This window comes from Carettochelys insculpta, chromosome 20, assembly GCF_033958435.1.
Source record: "Carettochelys insculpta isolate YL-2023 chromosome 20, ASM3395843v1, whole genome shotgun sequence".
NCBI lineage: Eukaryota > Metazoa > Chordata > Testudines > Carettochelyidae > Carettochelys > Carettochelys insculpta.
The window spans coordinates 27,010,420-27,035,237 of record NC_134156.1 but is presented as its reverse complement, the minus strand read 5'-3'; the positions used below and the strand labels follow the sequence as shown (position 1 = coordinate 27,035,237).

The window sequence follows — 24,818 nt, the reverse complement described above, 5'->3', positions numbered from 1 at the left end:
TTTTCCTTTAATTCACTGGATTCTGTGACATTTACACTACGGATATCAAGCAATTAAAAATAATCACAATTAATGGTGTGATTAATTATAGTGCTAAACAGTAATCATACCATTTAAGTATTTTGGATGTTTTCTACATTGTCAGATGTATTCTGTGCTGTAATTGAATTTAGTATAAAATGTACAGTTCTCACTATTTGTTTATTACAAATATTTGCAGTGTAAACAAACGGAATTTTTCAGTTCACTTCATGCAAATATGTAGTGCAGTCTCTTTATCGTTTTAGTTGAACTTACAAATGTAGAATTATGTGCAAAAACCCTACATTCATAAAAAAAGAAAGCATTTGAACTTACAAGTCTACTTAGTCCTATTTCTTGTTCAGTCAGTCACTCAAATAATTTTGATTAGAATTTGCAGGAGATAATGCTGCCTTCTGTTCTAGCTGGCATTGCAAGATATTCACGTGCCAAATGGTCTAAAGATTTGTATGCCCCTTTTTACCTCAGCCACCATTCCAGAGGACATGCCTCCATGCTTCTGCTTGATAACAATCCAAAGCAGTATGGACTGTGAGGTTCATTTTCGTCATCTGAGTCATTTGCCACCACCACCAAAAGACTGAGCTTCCTTTTTTGGTGCTTTGGGTTCTGGAGTTTCCCGATCAGAGTGTTGCTCTTCTCAGATGTCTGAAAGTGTGCTCCATTCCTTATCCTCCTTAGATTTTTGGATGGCACCTCAGTTTCTTAAATTTTGGGTTGAATGTTGTCGCTATTTTTAGAAATCTAACACTGTTACCTTTCTGATTTTTTCATATCTTCAGCAAAACTGTTCTTAAAACTTAACATGCTGGGTCATTATGCAAGACTACTATAATGTGAAATATCTGGGTAAAACAGAGCAGGAGGCATACAGTTCTTCCCCAAGGAGTTCAGTCACAAATTTAATTAACTCATTGGCTTTTTTTTTTTTAAAAGAGCATCTTCAGTATGGAAGCATGTCCTCTCAAAGGTTGGCCAAAGCACGAAAGGCCATACGAATGTTTGGAATGCTGGTTACAAAAATACCATGTGAACGCCTGTTCTCACTTTCAAGTGATATTGCAAATAAGAAACGTGAAGCATTACCTCATGTAAACATAAACAAACTTGCTTGGCTTTAACGATTAGTAGAATGATAAGTAGACTGGGTTCTAAAGTTTTACGTTGTTTTGTTTCTGAGTGTAGTTATGTAACAGAAAGAAGTTTGTAGTTTCACTTTTATGGTAGAGATTGGACATCAGTACATGTTCAGCCTCTGAAATCTGCGACTGTGTGGTCTGGCCAGAGGCTGGTGGGCAGGAGTGGCCAATGCCCTGAAGTGGGGCCAGTGGACAGCAGGGAATCCTTGGCCTTAGCTGGTCCAGAAAAATCCCTGGCCCAGGACTACTCAGATCCTGAGGGTGCTGGACCAAGAAGGTGCAACCTGTACTTGTATTTTTCAGTTCGTCTCATACTATTTCTTTTGCTCATCATTTCTGCAACGCATGCATTTGTAATCAAAAAGAATGTAAAGTAAGCACTGGACACTTGATATTCTCTGTTGTAATTGAAATCAATTTGAAAAATACAGAAAAGCACCCAAAATATTTAATACATTTCAATTGATGTTCTATTATTTAACATAGCTATTAATCATGACTGAGTTTTTTAAAGATGTGCATTAACTGTCATTAAATAACTGTTCTAATTTATACCCTGGAACAAAATATGAATGTCTTTAGACTTCATTATTTCTGTAGCCTTGCTAGTGTAAATATTACAGCTGTCCCACAGGGTAGAAAAATTAATAGTGTGGCTACTAATATGATGCTGTAACTTTCTGTTTGCTTGATGTGTCTGAAGGGCGTGCTGGGAAGTAAGAGCTAAATGTAGAAAAGGATGATAAAACTGTGCTATCCCAGTAAACAGTACATTAATTTTGGAACAATTATTTAAAAATAAATATGAAGCTAGTAACCTAGATTTCTCTTGTTACAGCTGAGTTTGCTACGTACTTGAATTTCTGCCGCTCTTTGCGTTTTGATGACAAACCAGACTATTCTTATCTGAGACAGTTATTCAGAAACCTGTTCCACAGACAAGGCTTCTCCTATGACTATGTATTTGACTGGAACATGCTTAAATTTGTAAGTAGAGAACATTGCTGACTTAGGGTATTGAATTTTATTTAGGATAGTTGATATATATTTAAGTTTCTGATTTATTTACTAACAGTGTGTATTTTGACTCTACTACCCAAGATTTCCTGTGTTCAAATGGTATTTAGGAAGGCCATATTTTCTTTGGTGTATGAGTGCACACTGAAAGTTTGAAGAAGCAAATTTTCTACAGTGCCTCTGCATTTGAGAGAGAGGGCATTGGCTTTAGAAATACTGAGATGTTCAAATGTATTAGCATATTCCTTGCACTAATAATAAGATCTGAAGGGCAGCTGGAACTCCTGATTATGAATTAATAGATGGTAATATGTCAATTTTCAAATGACATTACTGTTAAAACTCTCCAGTAAATTTAGTCTCTGACTTCTAGGTAGAAAAGTATCATATTTTAATTCTAGAAAATGTAATTTATGTCAGTCTCTGAGATCATAGTATGTCTGCACTGCAATGTAAACCCAGGGTTACTGGGACACAAGTTTGCTGATTCTGGGTTAGAGAACCCAGGACTTGAGAGTTTACAGCAATTAACCCTATAAGAACATAAGAACATAAGAATGGCCATACTGGGTCAGACCAAAGGTCCATCGAGCCCAGCATCCCATCTGCCGACGGTGGCCAATGCCAGGTGCCCCAGAGAAGGAGAACAGAAGACAATGATCAAGTGATTTATCTCCTGCCATCCATTTCCTGCCCTTGTTATGAAGGCTGGGGCACCATACTTTATCCCTGGCTAATAGCCATTTATGGACCTAACCTGCAAAAATGTATCAAGCTCTTTTTTAAACCCTAATAGAGTCCTGGCCTTCACAGCCTCCTCGGACAAGGAGTTCCACAGGTTGACTGTGCGCTGTGTGAAGAAAAATTTCCTTTTATTAGTTTTGAACCTACTACCCATCAATTTCATTTGGTGTCCCCTAGTTCTTGTATTATGGGAAAAGGTAAATAATTTTTCTATATTCACTTTCTCCACACCATTCATGATTTTATATACCTCTATCATATCGCCCCTCAATCGCCTTTTTTCCAAACTGAAAAGTCCCAGTCTCTCTAGCCTCTCCCCATATGGGACCCTTTCCAAGCCCCTAATCATCTTAGTCGCCCTTTTCTGAACCTTTTCTAATGCCAATATATCTTTTTTGAGGTGAGGAGACCACATCTGCACGCAGTACTCGAGATGTGGGCGTACCATAGTTTTATATAGGGGAAGTATGATCTCTTTTGTCTTATTATCGATCCCTTTTTTAATAATTCCTAACATCCTATTTGCCTTACTAACTGCCGCTGCACACTGCATGGATGTCTTCAGAGAACTATCCACTATAACTCCAAGATCCCTTTCCTGATCTGTCGTAGCTAAATTTGACCCCATCATGTAGTACGTGTAATTTGGGTTATTTTTTCCAACATGCATTACCTTACACTTACCCACATTAAATTTCATTTGCCATTTTGCTGCCCAATCACTCAGTTTGCTGAGATCTTTTTGTAGTTCTTCACAATCCCTTTTGCTTTTGACTGTCCTGAACAACTTGGTGTCATCTGCAAACTTTGCCACCTCACTGCTTACACCATTTTCTAGATCATTGATGAACAAGTTGAACAGGATCGATCCCAGGACTGACCCCTGGGGAACACCACTAGTTACCCTCCTCCATTGTGAAAATTTACCATTTATTCCCACCCTTAGTTTTCTGTCTTTTAACCAATTCCCGATCCATGAAAGGACCTTTCCTCCTATCCCATGACCACCTAATTTACATAAAAGCCTTTGGTGTGGGACCGTGTCAAAGGCCTTCTGGAAATCTAGGTATATTATGTCCACTGGGTGCCCCTTGTCCGCATGTTTATTAACCCCTTCAAAGAATTCTAGTAGATTAGTTAGACACGACTTCCCTCTGCAGAAACCATGCTGACTTTTGCCCAACAATTCGTGCTCTTCTATGTGCCTTGCAATTTTACTCTTTACTAGTGTTTCTACTAATTTGCCTGGTACTGATGTTAAACTTATCGGTCTATAATTGCCAGGATCTCCTCTAGAGCCTTTTTTAAATATTGGTGTTATATTGGCCGTCTTCCAGTCATTTGGTACCAAAGTGGATTTAAAGGATAGGTTACAAACCACTGTTAATAACTCCGCAATTTCACATTTGAGTTCTTTCAGAACCCTTGGGTGAATGCCGTCCGGTCCTGGAGACTTGTTACTATTTAGCTTATCAATTAATTCCAAAACCTCCTCTAATGTCACTTCAATCTGAGTGAGTTCCTCAGATTTGTCACCTAAAAAGGCTGGCTCAGATTTAGGAACCTCTGTAACATCCTCAGCCGTGAAGACTGAAGCAAAGAAATCATTTAATTGCTCCGCAATGGCACTGTCTTCCCTGATCGCTCCTTTTATATCTTTATCATCCAAGGGCCCCACTGCTTTTTTAGCAGGCTTCCTGCTTCTAATGTATTTAAAAAACATTTTACTATCGTTTTTTGAATTTTTGGCTAGCTGTTCCTCAAACTCTTTTTTGGCTTTTCTCACTACATTATGACACTTAATTTGGGAGTGTTTATGTTCCTTCCTATTTTCCTCACTAGGATTTGACTTCCACTTTTTAAAAGCTGCCCTTTTCTCTCTCACTGCCTTTTTAACATGGCTGTTAAGCCATGGTGGTTCTTTGTTAGGTCTCTTACTGTGTTTTTTTATTTGGGGTATACATTTAAGTTGGGCCTCTAGTATGGTGTCTTTAAACAGTTTCCATGCAGCTTCCAGGGATTTTAGTTTAATTACTCTACCTTTTAGTTTCTGTTTAACTAGCTTCCTCATTTTAGTGTAATTCCCCTTTTTGAAATTAAATGCCAGAGTGTTTGACCGCTGCGGTGTTCTTCCCAACACAGGAATATTAAAAGTTATTATATTGTGGTCACTATTTCCAAGCGGTCCAATAACAGTTACCTCTTGGACCAGATCCTGCGTTCCAGTCAAGACTAGATCGAGAATCGACTCTCCCCTTGTGGGTTCCTGTACTAGCTGCTCCAAGAAGCAGTCATTTAAGGCATCAAGAAATTTAATCTCTGAATCCCGTCCTGAGGTGACATGCACCCAATCAATATGGGGATAATTGAAATCTCCTATTATTACTGTGTTTTTTATTTTGATAGCCTCTCTAATCTCCCTTATCATTTCAGCATCACTATCACTGTCCTGGTTAGGTGGTCGGTAATATATTCCTAATGCCATATTCATATTAGAGGAATGAATTGTTATCCATAATGATTCTATGGAACATTTTGATTCCTTTAGGATTTTTACTTCATTTGATTCTATATTATCCTTCACATATAGTACCACTCCGCCACCCGCACGACCTGTTCTGTCTTTCCGATATAATTTATATCCTGGTATGATAGTGTCCCACTGATTGTCCTCATTCCACCATGTTTCTGAGATGCCTATTATGTCAACTTCCTCCTTTGATATGAGGTACTCCAGTTCACCCATCTTATTAGACAGACTCCTAGCATTAGTGTAAAAGCATGTTAGAAAACTACCACTATTTATATGTCCGCCTTTCACAGATTTTTCTGACCTGATCTTAAACCTGGGTCTCAGGCATCCACACTTCAGCACATGGACCTGATTCGAACCAGCCATATTCCATACTCCTTGGAGCCTTACTGAAATGTAGCTGTTTCATCCCTTTGACTGTGGTGCACTGCAGGAAAACTTAATTTTCCCACCCTGCAAGTTTGAAGATTCCGCCAGCATGTCTTGTGGAGCTGTCATTTGGGTCTGTGTGATCCCAGCTGCTGGAGTCAGCAACCTGGAGGAGGTGCCTTTTCAGGAGCTTTTGGTTTCGCTCCTGTGTCTGAAAACAGGCAGAGCTTCTGTCAGCCAGTAGTGGACATTGTGGCAGTGTATTTTGCCTCACCAAAGGCAAATGAGAGAGATTATGGTGGACCATGAGGAGGAAGAGGCAGAGAATAAGAAGTACGCAAGCACAACAGACTCAGACTAGCAAAGGCTGCTCGTGGCATTCAGTGTAGCTGCAGATGCCCTCTATGCAAGGCCACAAGTACAGACTGATGGGATCACATCAGAATGCAGATGTGGAATGACCAGCAGAGGTTTCAAAACTTTTGCATGAAGAAAGTTATGTTTCTGGAACTTTGGAAACAGAGTCCAACCCCACGAATGTAAAGTTCATGCATGAGTCCACCCTTGCCATTCCAGAAGTGGGTTGCTGTAGCCATCTGGAAATTGATTACCCCTAGAGTGATACAGGTCTGTTACAAACCAGTTTTTGGTCAGAAAGTATACTGTGGGTGTAGTGGTGGCAATCAGGCGCATAAATGTAAGAATGGCCATACTGGGTCTGATTAGAGGTACAGTTAGCCCAATATCCTGTCTTCCAGAAGTGACCAATGCCAGATGCCCCAGAGAGATTGAACAGTACAGGTAATCACTGAGTGTTTCCTCTCTTGTCATCCAATTCCAGCCTTTGACAAACAAAGGCTAGGTTCAGTATTCTTACATGTCCTAGCTAATAAGTGTTAATATACCTAAAAATAAAAAATATGGATCAAAATATTCCTGAAAAAGTTGCTGATTTCAAGAGAATGGGGCTGTCCATATTGTGCTGAGGCCTTTCAGGGTACACGTGCGCCCATAGTTTAACCTTCTCAAGGAACACAGGAGAATACAAACCACAAAGTGTAGTATGTTGTTCCTGTCTTTCTGGAGATTAGTTGTAGATGTCATGTTGGTCTGGACTTAAGTCTAAATTTGAGCCCAGGCTTACAGTGCAGTGTAGACATAACCAGTAACTGCTAGAAATCACTGTACAAGAATAATAGATATCTAATACTTAGAGTAGGAAGAACAGGAAAACAATTGATCACGAGGGAGAAATTTGGCACAAGTGGCCTTCCACAAAGTAAGAAACCTTTTGATCACCTCTGCTTAGAACAATATTTATTGGCGTTTTTATTTGCTTTTGTTCATAAAAGGTTTTCAAAGTTTGAAAAGCCTGCTGTTCCTGGGAGAGCTGATCAGTGCTGCACTCTGGAGAGATACATAGGGAATGTTTGAGATAATATAATTCTGCTTTTGTATCTCTAATAGTGGTAGTCTCCATCCCAGTTTTCTTCAAACTATTTCTTGAAACAACATTTCTAATTTTGCTGCTGCCCATCCCACTTCCATTACTATGAATGTGAGATTTTCAGTCAAGGAAAATGTACTGCATCAAGTTACCAGAAAATGCAAACTATTCAAACTTATCAAATGTCTACAGAAGCAAATAATTTTTAAAACTTTATCTTATATTGGGTCCGATGTTGTATCTTTCCCAAATGAAAAAGAAGACACACCCCTTACTTGGAAAGATCCATAATATAGGGAAAAAAACCCACCAAGCATGATCAAGAGAGTAGGAAAGGGATAAAATGTATAAGTAAAATTATCAGGGTGACTGAATGCTGCTTGTTATATGGTTGGTTTTCAAGTGAAATTCCTATTATCTACTATCAAACTCTATGTATATTTTTCTCAAACCAATTCAGAGTTTCAGCTTCATCCATCCACCTCAGCCTCCAGTCCTTCAGCATGATATGCAGTTAAGTATTTAAAAAAAAAAAAAGTGAAGTCACTCAGCGATCTCGTCAATTGGTTTTGCTGTGCATCCAGAAAGAGGTTATGCCTTCAAGAGGCATTTAAATGAAAGAGAGGAAAGTGGTCAATCAGTTCAGGAATGGAGTCGTACACATAAAGGACAACATCAAAGAAAGCTTGTGATTGTTGCAAGATGTGGACAAACAAAGTGTCCGAGTTAGCATTCAGAAGCAACAAGAAGACCTGTGGCACCTTATAGACTGACATATATTTTGGAGCATAAGCTTTCATGGGGAAAGACCCACTTTGTCAGAGTTAGCATTGTTGACAGAAGATGAATGAAAAAAGCGCTGAGTTGAAGTCTATGGTAATGTCGGCAAAAGTTCATGTGGTACATAAAATCATTTATACATATTCAGAGAGGGCCAGTGATGTGATCAGATCTACAGATAATCAGATGTTATCAGTTGCATTTTATTTGGCTTGCGTGCAAATTACAGAAATTTGTGCAAGTTACGCAACTTAGCCGGTTTAGAGCATTGATCTAACTATGTCCTGGATTTTTTGGAAGTTGGCAATAGCTTGAACCAACTTTTAAGCAGATGTTGTCCTAATGGTGATCCTTGCTTTTCACTTCAAAACTAGATTACTGCAAAGTCCTCCTCTGCCTGTAGCTTCCCTAAGAATTTCAAGCAGACTCAACTTGTGGAGAATGAAATCGCTCAACTCTTAAGCCGGTCATTTGCTAAGAGTATATTATCTCAGTGTTTCATACCATGGAATTCTTCTAAATGCAGCTTCAGGTGCTGATTGATGTAAGTCTTGAGTGAAATGGAAGCCTAAAGATTGCTCTTTCACTATGTCTTGTCACAATGACTAAGATCAGTGTGGTTGTGTTTCTGGTGTAGTTTTCAGACCCAGGAAAAGGGTATTCTTAGTCAAGTGCCTTCACTCTTCTTGCAGTCACTCTACTCTTCTTGCAGTCTGCCAGAGTGTGATTATTTTTAGGGTTCAAAGTTTTATCAAGTATAACCAGATCTTTAATTGGTATTTTCACATCAAAGCAGGTTCTGGCGTTTGTGAGGTCAACTTTTGAGTTTTCAAAAAAAGCAGTTACTGTTACTTGTAACTACTTTGTGAAGTACCCAGATGCCAATATAATGGTCATGTTTGATAAGATTTCTGAGACCCTGTCCCTTTTCATAACCGTAATATCTGGATGCTATAATGAAATACAAAATGAGTTCAGTACCATAATTTTGGTGGTAACTTAAAGGAGCAGTAAGACACTGCCAGATTCTATTTCATACTCTGGTTTTTAAACTTTTTTAATCGTTAGTATTTACTTTAAATGCAGTACTAAGCTCAACACAGCCTAATTGTTTACCAATCTCATGATTTACAGGGTGCAAGCAGAGCTGCTGAAGATGCTGAACGTGAAAGGAGAGAACGAGAGGAAAGATTGAGACATACACGAAATCCTGCAGTACGTGGTTTACCCTCCACTGCTTCTGGGAGACTGAGGGGAACACAGGACGTAGCTCCTCCTGCTCCTCTTACCCCAACTTCTCATACTGGTAGGTAGTCCAATTCCTGTGAAAGACTCAGATTGCAGATTAGGCTATTCTTCTGGTACTTCCTGGTTCTTGGAAATTTGAAATATACCATTTTGTCATCCTTAAAATCAACTTGGGTAAATAAACAGGAGTAGGGCAATGTTTTAGAAACTTGCTCTCTGTAAACGCTGTTATTTCCATAAATTGCTGGGTGGGTTTTCCTTTCTACTGTGCTTCATAATGGCTCGTTACTTGGTAGTCTGACTTAGATTGTTGCCTTAAATAACTGCTTTGGTTTGGTTACAAGTATACACATTACTGACTCCAGAAAAATTGCCTTTGCCAAGCTAATTTATTCTTGGGACATTCCGTTTATAATATCATTACATTCTTAAGTATTTTGCTGGGTCACTGCTTCAGACTAATAAATGCAAACAATTGTATGTAAAGAGATTTTTCCTTAATGGTGATTTTATTTTTAACTGTATAGCAAAATGATTTTCTACTTACATAAGGAAAACCATAAAGTTCCATGGGACTTAGCTTTTATTTTTGCCTTAAGGCCTTTTTTACATGTTTAAATAACAGGCTGATGTACTGATGTTGGGGTTAGATCATCTCTTATTGTACTTCAGCATAGTTATCATGAGGAAACACATTTAGGATCTCTGTCTGTGGTGTTGAAAGCTAAGGAGCAGCAGTTTGACATAAACTTGCTAGAGCTGAGGGCCATCAGGCTAGCCCAAAAATCATGTTAACACGTATCAGAAATACAATTATATAGTCTCATCCAAAAAGTCTCGTCTCTCCATGTAATCAAATCCAAACCCAGGTGATTACATAGGTTTCCTTAACTGCTGTTTCTGCCTCCTCTTAGTGCACAAGCAACTTATGTTTGTTTATATCCTGATGAAATAGGGTTTTTTTTTGGTTTTTTGTTTTAAAGATCTTAAAAACTTTTGTATTCTCTCATCTGGAAAATTACTGGTCCTTCCAACTTGAAAGTTTAAATCCTCGGGTAGTGTAAAGTGGGGTGTTTTATACCCTTAGGCTCTTGAATGGAGACGGAAGGAAATTGTATGCACCCATTAAGTTCTAAATCACTTTTTAAAGGTTCTGAACCTGTGATGTGATTAGGCACGTAACTTGTGTAATTTAGCTATGAGAATGCAATATAGATTCCAAGAACAAAAATTATTCTGGGAAGTAATGCTAATCTTTTTAAAACTGTAGTATAAGAAGGTTAAGTGATGGTAAAGCTAATAGAGTCTTCCTCACAGCTAATGCCTCTCCACGGCCAGTGTCTGGAATGGAGCGAGAACGGAAAGTTAGCATGAGATTGCATCGTGGTACCCCTGTCAATATTTCTTCATCTGATTTAACAGGCCGCCAAGATACTTCTCGCATGTCAACTTCACAGGTACAGAACAGGCATCTTTTCATGGGAAAGGGGAGGTAAAGTTTTAAGTTGAGAGTATTTATTTTGATCAGGCTGTTGTACTTTCTATATTAGTTTACCAATTAATCAGTGAAGAATTACTATATTGAAGAATATTAACTTTGTTATTTTGTAATGTAACGTAGACTGTTTAGATATGTTGTTCCCACCTTTTTCCTTTGTTGAAGGTACCTGAGGAATATGTTAATACTTGTCATCCACAAAGCCTTTGTCTTATGATTTCAGTTCAACATATGTGTCATTTTGATCTGAACAAAGGCAATTTTTTTGTATAATTTCCATCCTTATATTACTCTTGTGTATCTCCAGTGGCAAGCCTTTTAATGCCAGGGCTATATTAAAGAGCCGTCTAAGGAGATGTTCAGTATACAATAGGAGCCGAAATAGTTGTATATGCAAATTGATGGAACTATATATTTGTTTCAGGGAAGCAGTCAGCACAATGTCATATGTTTTGCAATTAGATGGAATTATAGGTACTATAGTGTTCAGGATCTTAAAATAACTTTAGTAATTTTAAGTGCAGAATTCAAAACTTTTGTGCAATCTAGACTACGTCTTTTGTCTTTTAGTTTGTTTTTACTGTTGCATAGATGTACGTATAGCAATTGCTGTAATTCTGAGGCTGAAATATGATGATACATGATACTTAGTAAAGAGAATTAAGTCTTGAAAAGCATTTTTTCTTCCATGTAATCTTTTACTTTTCTATTTCATATCCATCTTGTTCCTTCTTTCACTATATCTTTCTTATTTTGATAGAATGTTTGTGGCTTCTGCCCACCTATTGCATACATTTTCTTTACAGCTCCTGGATTTTTGTCTTATCTCACAGTATTTTTAGTTCACTTTTAAAAATATAAAAGTAACATTTTCTTATTTTATGATACTTTTGAACATCTTGTAGACATTGGCTTATTTCTTCTCATCTGTGGATTTCTAGGAGAAACACAATTGCTAAGTGAGTAGGAAAAACAAACTTGATAATTGAATATTTAATACTTTTTTGACAAACACATCATCACTTTGAAAATTAAATTTGCATTCCTGCTGCAAAGGTTTTTAATAAGTGAAATTAAGATGCTTTTTAATATGTATTTCATTGCTTTTCATATACAATATACACACACTTAGCCATTTTTATCTCTTTCAATTCATAAAAGAAATGGTCCTCATGTGCAACAGAATGATGTCATCACACAAATGCATATTTCTGCTGGGGTGAGGGAGGTGGAGGAACTGGAGGCAGGGAGAGCAGCCTGGATGGGGTGGGAAACTAGGACATGGCTGGCCATGTGGCTCCCCAGTTCCCTGGGAAAAAAGGTGTATAGTGAGCTTAGCAAGCCAGGGGCACAGCTCCCTAGTAGATATTTAAATGTTTGCCTATGCTGCTTTAATGGCTGTTCAAATGCAACCTGTTTAGCGTGCTTGCAGGCTATCATTTAAATCAGTGGTGGGCAACCAGCCACCCGAGGGCTACATGTGCCCCATTTCTATGCGTGACTCCTGAGGCATTTTGTTTCCTACTGCCCATGTGCAGGATTTCCAGACTATGCTGGCCTCTGTCCATGTGGGTTTTTTCTACCAGTATTAAAGTGACATGTGCACAAAGTAGGGATGGGAAACCTCAGACCCCAGGCCAGAACTGGACCACAGCTTGCCTGCGTCCAGACCATGAAGCTCAGGGCTTCCCTCCCCAGGATCTGGACTTTGGCGGGTTATGGATACAGACCCATGATGCTTGTGAGCCATATCAAGTGAGCTGGGGCTAGATCCAAACAGTGGACTCTGTCGGGATGTGGGCAGGCAGGAAGTGACTTGGCACAGTGCCACTGCCACTTGCTGCTGTTCCCCCAGCCGGGGCAGGGTACAGGGACGGGTAGTGCAGCAGCCTTGGCAGAATTGCTTGGAGGCTTCATTCTGCTGCTTTGATTGGCTGGAATTTAAAGGAGCAGAAGGCAGTGCCTGGGAACAGGGGAAAGGGGCACAGAGCCATGTACGTCCAGAGTTGGTGCAAAGGTAAGCTGTATCCCCATCACCCAGATCCCCACCCTTCCAACAGCTTCTGCACCCTCCCACTCTGACTCCCCACCCCAGCCTGGTCCTGCATCTTTCCACCCAGAGCCCTTACTCCAAACCTTTCTGTACCCCCTCCCACCCAGATCCCTACACCAACACCCCATCCCTGCCCAGATCAACCATCCCCTACCTGCTCCTGCACCCTTCCTTCTGCCCAGACCCCCCAGTTTCCTGCCTGCTCCTGCATCCTCCCTTCCTCTCAGACCCCAAGCCCACTTCCTGGAATCCCCCTCCCACACTAAACCCCTCATTTCCATCGCACACCAGCCCCAGAGCCTAAAGGGGCCCACAAGATGTACTAACCCTACTCTCCTGCAAGGCTCTGGGACTGGTGTGCAATGGGAATGAGAGGAGTGGTGTCCAGGGACCACATCGAGTGAGGGTTTTTTTGGCTTCTCACGTGTATGGACCCTAACTGATTTGTCCATGGGTCAGTGGCCTCCAGCCAAAAAAGGTTCCCCACCCCAGCAAGGCATGTGAAGTGAAGTGCATGCTGATTGCTCACAGTATTGACTCTGAGAGTCGTGTGCATCCTCTGCATCCCAAGTGTTGCTATGGTTCTGTTGACACAGTGCAAATTCTAGGTAGGCACGTGCAGTCATCAAAACTACCCTGGCCCAGGAGACCATTATGATTTCTACAGTCGTGTGGTAGACTGAGATGGAGAGTCGCTAGCCTATGTTGCCCATCGCTTGTATAAATGATCATACTGTAGTGGTGTTCACTTTAGAATTGCATTTAAATCAATACAGCATTCTTAATGTATGGGAAAGATGGGAAATTCTAGACTCAACAGAACCAGTATCGTAAATTTTAGTTATACATGTGATTCATCTTAGGGTTCTGTAGAATACAAACTTCTTCGAGTGATTTGCTCATGTGCATTAGAAACTGGGTGTGCACTGGCACATGCCCGGTCACCGGAAGCTTTATGCCCTAACCCTTAGCCATTGCGTCAGAGCGTCACTCTCTGGAGTGGTGCCGATATGGCAACCTCAGAATATGTACTGTCTGACCCACCCCCATTCATTTCCTTCTCACCTCGCTATCAGTTGCTTGAACTCCGTTTTCTCCTTTCTTGTTCCTTGCTGATAGTGTAAAATGTGTTAATTAGTTGTAAATAGTTCTAGTTAAGTGCAGTATATAGTGGCTGTTTTTAATTGCTGGGGTAGGTTCTCTGGCAGTCTCTGTGCCTCGGATCTGGGGGATTCCTGCTTCTCCAGAGCTTCAAAAACTGTAAGAATGGTGGTAAGCGTATGCCCAAGTCTGATGTGCACATGGAGGGCCAAATGTTGCCCACCTCAAAGAGCCAAGTACAGCTTCATTGGTGTGGAAGGTGTCTCAGCACTGTTGGGAAGGTGCCAGAAGGCATAGGAGTCAATTCCTGGTGCTGAAAAAGAAGTGGCATGATAGGGTCTGTTCCCCTGCATTACTGAAGCATGAAGAGGACTCTGACGCACCCACTCCACGCATGCCGTAACTTCAGTGCAAGGCCAGGACCCTCATGTTTTGGAGTTTCCATTGTTCCGTGTGTCGCAGGACCTCATGTGCACTGGGCTCCACCTGCCTCATTACCCACAGATAGGCACAGTGGCCTAGGACCTGAGGGGCTGCAGGGAGTTGCCTCCCCTGCTTTGTCCTGTGTGGCATCGACACCTGATCTTTTAACTGCTCCAACACCAATGTTGCCCCCGCCCGCAGTACTGGAACAGTTTTATCCTCAGGCGTCTGCTGCAGGTCCAGCCCAGCTGGTGGTGTTGGCACAGGTACCACCTCCCCAACTGCCTTTAAAACCTGTGGCACTACCTTGGTCCTCAGCCTTGGGCTTCTCGGCGTCAGAATCTGGCTCCTTCTATTCCAGATCAGGCAGAAATCGGAGTCATAGTTCAGTCTCTTCCCATAGCTGTTGTAGTCGCCTCTCCGAGGGCACGGTGAGCTCCTCTCTGGGTCGGGGCACCCAGTGGCCTTTTTGGACCCAGTGGGTGTACCATGAAGGTCGGGGGCTGTCAAGGACTCCTTTAGCGCCATCGTTCCCCAGGGTCCCTCCAGTGCCAAGGTTGGCACAGTTGACATCACTTGGCGCACCGCGGCAGGAAGAACACCCAGACCAGCCTGAGACTACAGAACATCATCGCTGGCACCTTCTGGCTCCATCATCCCCCCTGACGCAGACAGACATCAGCACCAACTTCGGCGGTGTGGCTGCCCTGGGCCTCAGGGCCAGGCCCCACAGAACAATTTATTTGGCACCAGCTGGTCTGGTGCCAGGCCAAGGCACCTTTAAATCAAGTTGCAGCTCAGGCACCGGTGTCTTCAGTGCCTGTGGCATCTCAACCAGTCCTGGGCATGGGGCACCAGGAACCTCAGGTTTTACAGAGACCCCAACCAGTGCCACTGGGAGTCCCTGCTCTGGCTCCACAACAGGATATCATGGGGATCTCCTCCTCCTCCTCCTCCTCCTTCCCTGATGAGGCGCTGGAAGGGTCTTCAGTGTTCCCTGTGTTGGAAGTTGGTAGGGTGTTTCAGTAGCTCCTGTGCAGGCCGAGGAGGTATGGGATGACACAGATCCGGTCACATTTTGTTGTCCTCGGCTCCCACAACAGTGGCTTTGCCCATCATTAAAACAATTACCAACACAGCGAAAAGCGTGTGGCAGACACCAGCTTCGGCATTGCCAACGGCCAGGAAAACCAAACGCTGATACTGTGTGGCCTCTCAGGGCTGTGAATGTCTGTTTACACACCCTTCCCCTGATTCTCTGGTGGTTGACACCACAAACCATAGGGAGAGACGGGTTTCAGTGTCTCCCCTGAAAAAATAGGGAGGCTAAATGATTCGTCCTGTATGGCAGGAAGATTTATCTGATGGGTAGTGTACAATTACGAACTGCTAACCAACAGGCTCTGGTTAGTAGATACTCATACTGTGCAGCTACCTCTCTTTCAAAGTTCTCGCAGTTAGTCTCTCTGGAGTCAATTCAGAGCCACGGTGGAAAATAAACTAATTTCTAGAGCAGCCCTCCAGGCAGCATTGGATGCAGCAGATGCTGTCACGAGAGTCATGGCCTCAGGGGTAACCATGTCTAGGGGGACATGGCTGCAGGTGTCTGACCTCCCTTATGAAGTCCAACAGACTATTCAAGACCTGCTGTTCGAGAGACCCACTCTCTTTTCAGAGAAGACTATGATAAAAGGCTGCATAGCCTAAATGACTCAAGGGCCACACCTTGTTCCCTGGGTTTGCATATGCCTGCAATCCAGCATAGGCATTTTACCCCTTACCTGCCTGCTAGACATTTCCCCCAGCGACATCAGGATCATAATATGCACTGAAGCCAAAATGACTGAAGGTGCCCTAATCAGGAGGATCAAAGGCAAGGCCACCCTAAGCTTCCATCGGGCTCTAAACAAGCATTTTGATGGGTGGGTCGAGAGCACCACACTGATTCCCAGCCCAGCTCCAGAACATCCTATGTTTTGTTTCCACCTATCTCCTTTCTGCCCTGCCTAGTGCTGTATAACTTCAGACCGGTGGGTACCACGCACAGTAGAAAAGGGCATATGGTATCCAGTTTATCTCCTACCACCGCTTCCCTGTCCCTTTTCAGGGACCCCTCTGATGAGTCTGCTCAGACAGGAGATTCAGTCCCTCCTTCAGCAGGGGGCTGTAGAGGAGGTCCCTCAGCAGTTTTGAGGACAGGGGTTCTATTCCTGGTATTTCATAATCCCAAAGTCAACAGTTAATACGTCGAACATTCAACAGTCTTGCTCTCTTGGTTAATGAGATGAAGTCAGTTCTGGTCCCAGCACAGAATGAAGTTTGTGAGAGCTCTTCTGGACTTGACCATAGAATCATAGGGCTCACGAGGTCATCTAGTCCAGCCTCCTGCTTCAAGCCCGATCAACCCCAACTAAGTCATCACAGCCAGGACCTTGTCAAGCTGGGACTTAAAAACCTCTAGGGGTAGAGAATCCACCACTCTCTAGGCACCTCATTCCAGTGCTTCAGTACCCTCCTGGTAAAGTAGTTTTTCTTAATATCCAACCTACACCTCTCCCTCTGTAACATCAGACCATTGCTCCTTGTTCTGCTCTGATGCTACTGAGAACAGTTTCTCACCATCCTCTTTAGAGCTCCCCTTCAGGAAGTTGAAGGCTGGATTAAATCACCCCTCAGTCTTCTCTTCTGTAAGCTAACCAAGCCCAAATCCCTCAGCCTCTCTTCATAGGTCATTTGCTTCAGCCCCTTAATCATTTTTGTTGCCCTCTGCTGAACCTGCTCCAGCACATCCACATCCTTTTTATACTGGGGAGCCCAAAACTGGACACAGTATTCCAGATGTGGCCTCACCAGTGCCAAATAGAGGGGAACAACCACTTCTATAGATCTGCGTGAAATGCTCTTCCTAGTGCACCGTACTATGCAGATAGCCTTTTTGGCTACAAGGGCACACTTTCATCCACCATTACCCCTAGGTCCCTTTCCACTGTACTGCTGCTTAGCCAGTCATTCCCCACCCTGTAACAATGCTTGGGATTCTTCCATCCCAAGTGCAGGACTCTACACTTCCTGTTGAACCACATCAGATTTCTTTTGGCGCAATCCTCCAACTTATCTAGGTCACTCTGGATCCTATCTCTATCCTCCGATGTATCTGTCTCTCCCCCTAGGTTGGTGTCATCCACAAACTTGCTGAGGGTGCATTCCAGTCCCTCAACCAGGTTATTAATAAAGATATTTAACAACACCGGCCCCAGAACCAAGCCTTGCAGCACTCTACTTGAAACTGACTGTCATCCAGATATCGAGCCATTGATCACTACATGTTGGGCCCAACCGTCAAGCCAGCTTTCTGTCCCTCTTATAGTCCATGGATCCAATCCATACTTCCTTAACTTATGGGCAAGAATGTTGTGGGAGACTGTATCAAAAGCTTTGCTGAAATCAAGGTATATCTCATCCACTGACTTCCTCATGTCCACAGAGCCTGTTACCTCATCATAGAAGCTAATCGGATTGGTCAGCCAGGGTCTTCCTGCCAGACAGCAGATTTCCGACTATGGTGGGTATTATACGCGATATCATCAGGTTCGCCACTGCAATGGCCAGGTGCTGCATGAGGCTGTTGGGTCACATGGTGGCTTGTACATTTGTAGTCCAGGTCGCCAGACTTTGAATGCATTCATTTCAGCCGTGGCTGGCCTTAATTTACGGAGCTGTCAGGGACAGCATAGACATGTTAGTCACAGTTCCACCTCAGGTCCTGTCCACCCTCAGTTGGTGGCTGGATGCTCAGCCAGTCTGTGCGGGAGTGCCCTTCAGGTCTCCCCAACCCTCTCTGTCTCTGGTAATGGACGCTTTGGATCTGTGTTGGGCAGGGCTTATCTGGACCCGAGTCCTGTGGAGCCGGGAAGACCTGAGGCTCCATGTAAATGTCAGGGAGCTCAGGGCCATCTGCCTGGCGTACGAGGTCTTCTGGGACAGTGTAACAGGGCATTACAGGGCCATGAGTATGAACAGCATGGCAGCAATGTACTATATCAGCAAACGGGTTCACACTCCTCTCGTCTGTGTCACGAGGTCGTCAAGCTGTGGGAGTTTTGCTTTTGGCTTCAGATTCTTCTGCAGGTCCGTTACCTTCTGTGAGTCCACAATTCATTAACAGACTGTCTCAGCAGGTCCTTTATGGACCATGAGTGGTCACTACACCCAGATGTGCTGCAACCAATTTTCCAAAAGGTGGGGACATCACCAAGTGGACCTGTTTGCCTCACACCTCAATGTGAAGTGCCAGATGTTTTGCTGTTACTGGAATCAGAGTCCGGGTCCTGGGCAGATGCATTCAGTGTTCCCTAGTCAGGCCCATTGTTATATGCTTTCCCTCCGATTCTGCTCGTCCTCAAGGTCCTGCTCAAAATTTGGTCAGATCAGGCATTGGTCATCCTAGTGGCCCCAGCGTGGACTTGGCAGCACTGGTACTCAGTCCTCCTGGAAATGTTGGTCTGCAAACCAATAGCACTCCTGTTATGGCCAGATCTGTTGATGCAGGAGGAGGGGTGACTGAAGCACCCCAGCCTTCTGTCCTTATACCTCATGGTGCAGAAGCTCCATGGTTGAAAGCTATAGAGTTCTCATGCTCAGACCCTCTAAGGGAAGTGTTGTTAAATAGCAGAAAACCTTCCACAAGGGCAGCCTATATAGCCAAGTGGAAGAGGTTTTCGGTTTAGGTTTCTCAGAAGGGGTTCTCCCCTTAGCAGGCCTTAAAAACTTTGATTCTCGATTGTTTGTGTTATTTAAGCCAGGAAGGTCTGTCTTTATCCTCCATTACGGTGCATTTGGTAACCATTTCAGCCCTTCACCCTGGTCCTGGGGTATCCTCAGTGTTCTCAAATCTTGTTGTGAAAAGGTTTATGGGAGGCCTGGAAAGGGTTAAACCACAATTGCAGGGCCCTTTACCTTTGTGGAATTTTAATTTGATGTTGTCAAAGCTTATGGGGCCTCTTCAACCCTCTCGCTTCTTGTTCCCTGCTGTTTCTAAGTTACAGAATGGCCATTACCTCAGCCAGGAGGGATCTGCGTTGAAGGCACTAATGGTGGACCCAGTCTATACGGTGTTCCACAAGGACAAGGTTAGACTGAGACCCCATCCGTCTTTCTTACCAAAGGTGATCTCCTTTTTCTATGTCAGCCAGGATATCTGACTTTTTTTTACCCAAAACCTCATGCCTGTCTTAGGGATCAGAGTTCACAATTGCAAAGCTGCTGGAAGAACTGAGCCTATCCATCAAACCAGTTGCAACCCCTCCCAGCTTGGTGGTATCTGCAAACTTAATAAGCATACTCACTATGTCAATATCTAAATTGTTGATGAAGATATTGAATAGAACCACTCCCAGAACAGATTCCTGTGGAACCCCACTTGTTATGCCCTTCAAACATGACTGCGAACCATTAATAACTACTCTCTGAGAACGTTCATCCAGCTAGTTATGCACCCACCTTATAGTGGTCCCATCTAAGTTGTATTTGCTTAGTTTATTGATAAATGCCCTACAGAAGTCTAGGTATACCACGTCCACTGCTTCTCCGTTATCCACGAGACTTGTTATCTAGTCAAAAAAAAACCTATCAGATTGGTCTGGCATGATTTGTTCTTCATAAATCCGTGCTGGCTTTTACCTGTCAAATTATTTTCTTCCAGATGTTTGCAGATGAATTCCTTAATTACTTGCTCCATTATCTTTCCTGGCACAGAAGTTAAAACGACTGGTCTGTAGTTTCCTGAGTTGTTCTTTTTTCCCTTTTTATAGATGGGCACTATATTTGCCCTTTTCCAGTCTTCTGGAATCTCTTCCAACTTCCAGAACTTTTCAAAGATGATAGCTAAAAGTTCTGATACCTCCTCTATCAGCTCTTTAGTCTTCTAGGATGCATATCATATGCATATCATCAAGACCTGATGACTTGCAGACATTTAATTTTTTTAAGTAATTTTTAACTTTGTTCTTTTTTAGATCTACCCCCTTCCCACTGGCATTCACCATGTTAGGGATTTCTTCATGATGACTGAAACAAGGAAGTCTTTAAGCCCCTCTGACATGTTTCTCCTCCTCGCTGAGCAGTGGACCTACCCTCTCCTTGATCATCTTCTTCCTTCTAGTATATTCTTGTTACCCTTTATGTCTGGAGCTAGTTTGAGTTCGTTTTGTGCTTTTTCCTTTCTAATCTTGCTCCTGTATACACACATTGTTTGCTTTTATTCATCCTTTGTAATTTTTCCTAAGTTCCACTTTTTGTATGACTCCCTTTTGATTTTGAGATCATGCAAGATCTCCTGTCTGAGCCAGGATGGTCTTTTACCATATTTTTCATCCTTCCTACTCACTGTTTTTTCCAAGTGACCATATTGGTGATTTACCTGTAGGCTTTTATCGTGTGTCCCTATTGAACCTAGTTTAAAACTCTCCTTACTAGGTTAGCCAGTCTACTGCCAAAGACATTCTTCCCTTCCTCAATAAGTGGACCCCAGCTCTGCTCAGCAGTCCTTCTTGGAATAATATCTTGCAGATAAGAAAGCCAAACCCCTGTGTAATGGGGAGTGTTACCCTAGGGCTACGTCTACCCTAGGGCTACGTCTACCCTAGTTACTCTAGGGCTATGTCTACACTACAATATAAATTCAGTTTTATTAAATTCAATTTTTAATGTTGGGTTTTATAAATTCAATTTTGATTATCCTCACCTCCTGACAAAATCGGGTTAGTGCTGCCCTACAACTGCTAAACATCGACTGTTGCAGCAGTGCATTGTGGGAACCTATCCTGCAGTTCCCTCAGCCCTGTAGCATTCTGGTGTTTTTTTCTGGTGCAGTATGGGAAAATAATGCCCTGCAAGTGGTTGTGAGTACGTTATGTCATCTTCCCACATTACATTGCCCTCATTCCCCTCCTGCGGAAAGCAAATAGTCATTTTCTCAGAAGGAAAAATAGGGAATCCCAGACAAAAGAAAACCAAATAGGCTGGTTTCAGAAGGTGATTGAACCATGTAAACTGGTTGCTCAGCAGCTTTTCCTCTGTAGAAAGAACACCTTGAGGTACAACTTTTTTCCTGATAAGCCAACTACTGCGCAAGGCAGGGGACTGTCGTACCCCCATGCCAGAATGACTCTGTGTCCTAGGATCACCCAGATGACTGTGCCATCTCAACTGGCCCCCTGCCACACACACACCCCGAAACCAGAAACATCCTCCCTGAAGATATTACAGGAACAGATTACTGCTTCTGATATTCTCCCCTTCCACCCCACACAGTTGAAAACAAACAGCTAAAGGCATTTTTGCACCATTTTTCTAAAATCTGCCCCTTACTCAGGCCTCTTGCTAGAGTGCAACCCAGTAATGATACGTGCCATCAGAGTACAGTAAGATAATAGCAAGGTTGAGCAAAGAGTAGGGTAGTAAAATTGAGAAACGTGCAAACCATAACAACTAAAGCCAACTTCTTTACACAGGGGAAAAGCCTACAGCTCCACCATACACATAAGTGGAAAGAAAGCAATTTGTGGTGCTTCCCACTTTACTGCACACTCATGTCCAATATGGGACATGGATCACGTCAGAAGCTACTTAGGAGATCTGTGTCCTGGGATCACCCAAGTTACTGTGCCATCTCAATGCCCCATCCCCCCAAGCCATTCCCCCCATTCCCTGTTACCATCCCTGCCCGGGCAGAATGGTATGACTTATGTGAAAAGCCAAATAGCATGCCAGGCAGCAGACTGTCATATGGCCCTGGGATCACTTAGGTGACTGTGACTGTGCCATCTCAACTGGCCCCCCAGCCATTCCCCACCGCCCTTAATACCACCCCTTCCTGGGCAGAATGGTACAATTTCTACCAGAAACATTGTCTCTGAAAATATTACAGGAACAGATTCCAGCCACCCACCTCCTACATTCAATGAGTGATGTCACGGGGAAGATTGGTTGAAGGGCCAGTTGACAGGGTCCCTTCAGTGGCTTTCTCCAGTGGGGGTGGCTAGCCCCGAATGCCAATGACTGCAAGGGCTGCCCCTCCCCCAGACACACACATTCTGTGAGGGCTATGCAGGGAGAGGTGGTTGAAGGGCCAGCTGAGACATTTCCCCCCTCCCCGCCTCAGCAACAGGCAGCCCCTGAAAATCTTTCCTTCCTTTGGACTCTTCGCTGCACTCCAGCTAGGACATGTTGCTATCTGGCAGTGGGGTCTGCACTGCACCCCAGGCATGTCCTTTTATAGTGTTGGGGGCTAGTCCCATGATGATGTTGGGCAGCTGCATGGTGCCTGTGAGGGAGGGAAGACTGTCACTGTACAAATGTGAACAAAAAAGAAGTTTCTCTGCTTCTTATACGAGCATGACCTCCACAGCCTAATTGCCATATAGTGCAATGGGGCAGAGCTGGCATCAGTGTAGAAAAAAACATTTTTTGGATTCTCCTGTTATATCCTGTGCAGGGAAGAAGCCACCATCCCATACTGGGACTATTGTTTTCATGGGTAGATGCAATTGCTGCACTGATAATAAAGAAATTAATTCAAAATGGGCCCAGGTGCCCACTTGAATTTCCCAGGTTCCCTGGTGCCAAATTCAAATTTGGAGGCTTCCTGTTACCAACTTTCTGGGCACCTGGAGAGCAGTGGAGATGGAAGCAGCCAGAGCAGACAACCGTGGGGCATTGTGGGCTACATACGGGATACCTCAGGAGGCTAATAAAGTTGATTTAAAGAAATGTTGTTTCCAAACTAGCATTAATTTGACCTGTTAAATTCAAATTTGGTTCTATGCCGATTCACTTTGTGGGTATTAAAACCATCCTAATGGCATTCACAGTGAAGATAGTGACATTGTAAAATTGAGCTGCCTTAAAATATTTATCATGTAGTGTAGACATAGCCTTAGTCTAATTAAAAGCAACTGAGCACTCTGTATAGCTAGCCTTTAACACACTCTTGTATTAGAAATCTCGAGATCTGCCGTATGAAACTCATGTTGAAGTTTCCCAAAAAAATTGGTCCATAGATCTGGCATCTAGATGAGATGCTCAGTTTGTAAGACAGTACTGCAATCCTTATTTAACTTGGCAAGCCCAGCATTATTAGGGCAAGGCAAGCAAGGTGGCTGCCTAGGGCCCCACCCTACAGTTGAAATAGCATCCACAGCCCACTGGCTGGGCCCTGCTGGGCTGGATCACTCAGCAGGTATCCTACCATGCAGTGGGAGGAATACTGCTTGCAAACTTCCCAAGACTGGAATAAACAAAATACTCAAGAGGAAATGAAAACCAAGGCTCTAAGAGATGACCTCTGCACATTCACTCTCTCAAACTACCTTCTCTTCTTGTTTGGAATGCTGACTTCAACTACAGTAGACCCCTGACTTACATGGAGGTTGCATTGCAGCGCAAGCCTGTGTAAATCAAATTTTGTGTTACTTGGGGGAGCCAGGAAACTGACCAACGCAGCAGTGCTGGACAGTTTCCTGTCTCCTGTTATCAGTGGGGAGCTGAACCCTGGCTCCCAGCTCTCTGCTGCTCACAGAAGACAGGCAACTGATCAGCCCTGCTGCAATGGTCAGTTTCACAGCTCCTGTCAGGTGCAGCAGCATGACTCTTGCCACTCCTGACAGGAGTGGGGAGCCTGCCGCCCCTGAGAGGAGCAGGAAAGCCACTTGTGTCAGGGGTGGCAGCCTGACTCTCCCTGCCCCTGGTAGAAGTGGGGAAACTGCTCTTGTCAGGGACGGTGAGAGTGAGGCTGCTGCTCCTGTTAGTGGCAGAAGCCAACAGTCAGGGTCTAGGCTGCCACCACTGACAGAAATGCGGAAACTGAGCAGCAAAGCAACGCTGGTCAGTTTCCCTGCTCCTGTGAGTGGCAGAGAGCTGATGCCTGGCTTTGGGCTGCCCACTGCTCACAGGGATTGGGAAACTGACCAGCGCTGCTGCACTGGTCCAGTTTCCAGGCTCCCCTGCGTGGCAGGCAGCCCAAAGCCAGGTGCCAGCTCCCCACCACTCAGTCACGTTAACTTGAGATTCGCACAACTTGAGCATGGGTATCTTGGGGTTTTACTGTACATCAATCAGGGCAAAGTTATTGAAAAGCTGCTACAGGTTTCCATTAATAAAAAATCGAAAAAAGGTAATATAATGATAGTCAACATGGTTTTGTAGAAAATAGGTTTTTGTCAATCAAATTTTATTGCATCCTTTGAGATGTTTGCTTGCATAATTGTAATATATTTAAACTTCTGTAAGGCATTTGATTTAATACAACATGACATTCTGATTAAATAACTAGCCCCATACATCAATGAAACGCATGTTAAGTGGTTTAAGACCTGACTGGCATCTTCAAAAACTAGCTGCAGTGGGAAACCATTAAATGGAGATAT

At 43.4% G+C, this 24,818-nt stretch overlaps 1 protein-coding gene across 3 annotated transcripts in view; it reads left to right on the top strand.

The window, feature by feature from the left end:
• CSNK1D (casein kinase 1 delta) overlaps positions 1-24,818 on the top strand; it is a 60,548-nt gene that overhangs the window by 29,524 nt on the left and 6,206 nt on the right. For 2 of the 3 annotated variants that reach the window (XM_075014985.1, XM_075014986.1), the window contains exons 6-8: positions 2,020-2,168; positions 9,206-9,377; positions 10,637-10,776. In XM_075014985.1, coding sequence (XP_074871086.1) covers positions 2,020-2,168; positions 9,206-9,377; positions 10,637-10,776 — 461 coding nt within the window. Of the gene's footprint in view, positions 1-2,019; positions 2,169-9,205; positions 9,378-10,636; positions 10,777-19,433; positions 19,524-24,818 lie in introns of all 3 variants that reach the window. The other variant, XM_075014984.1, reaches the window with a different exon arrangement.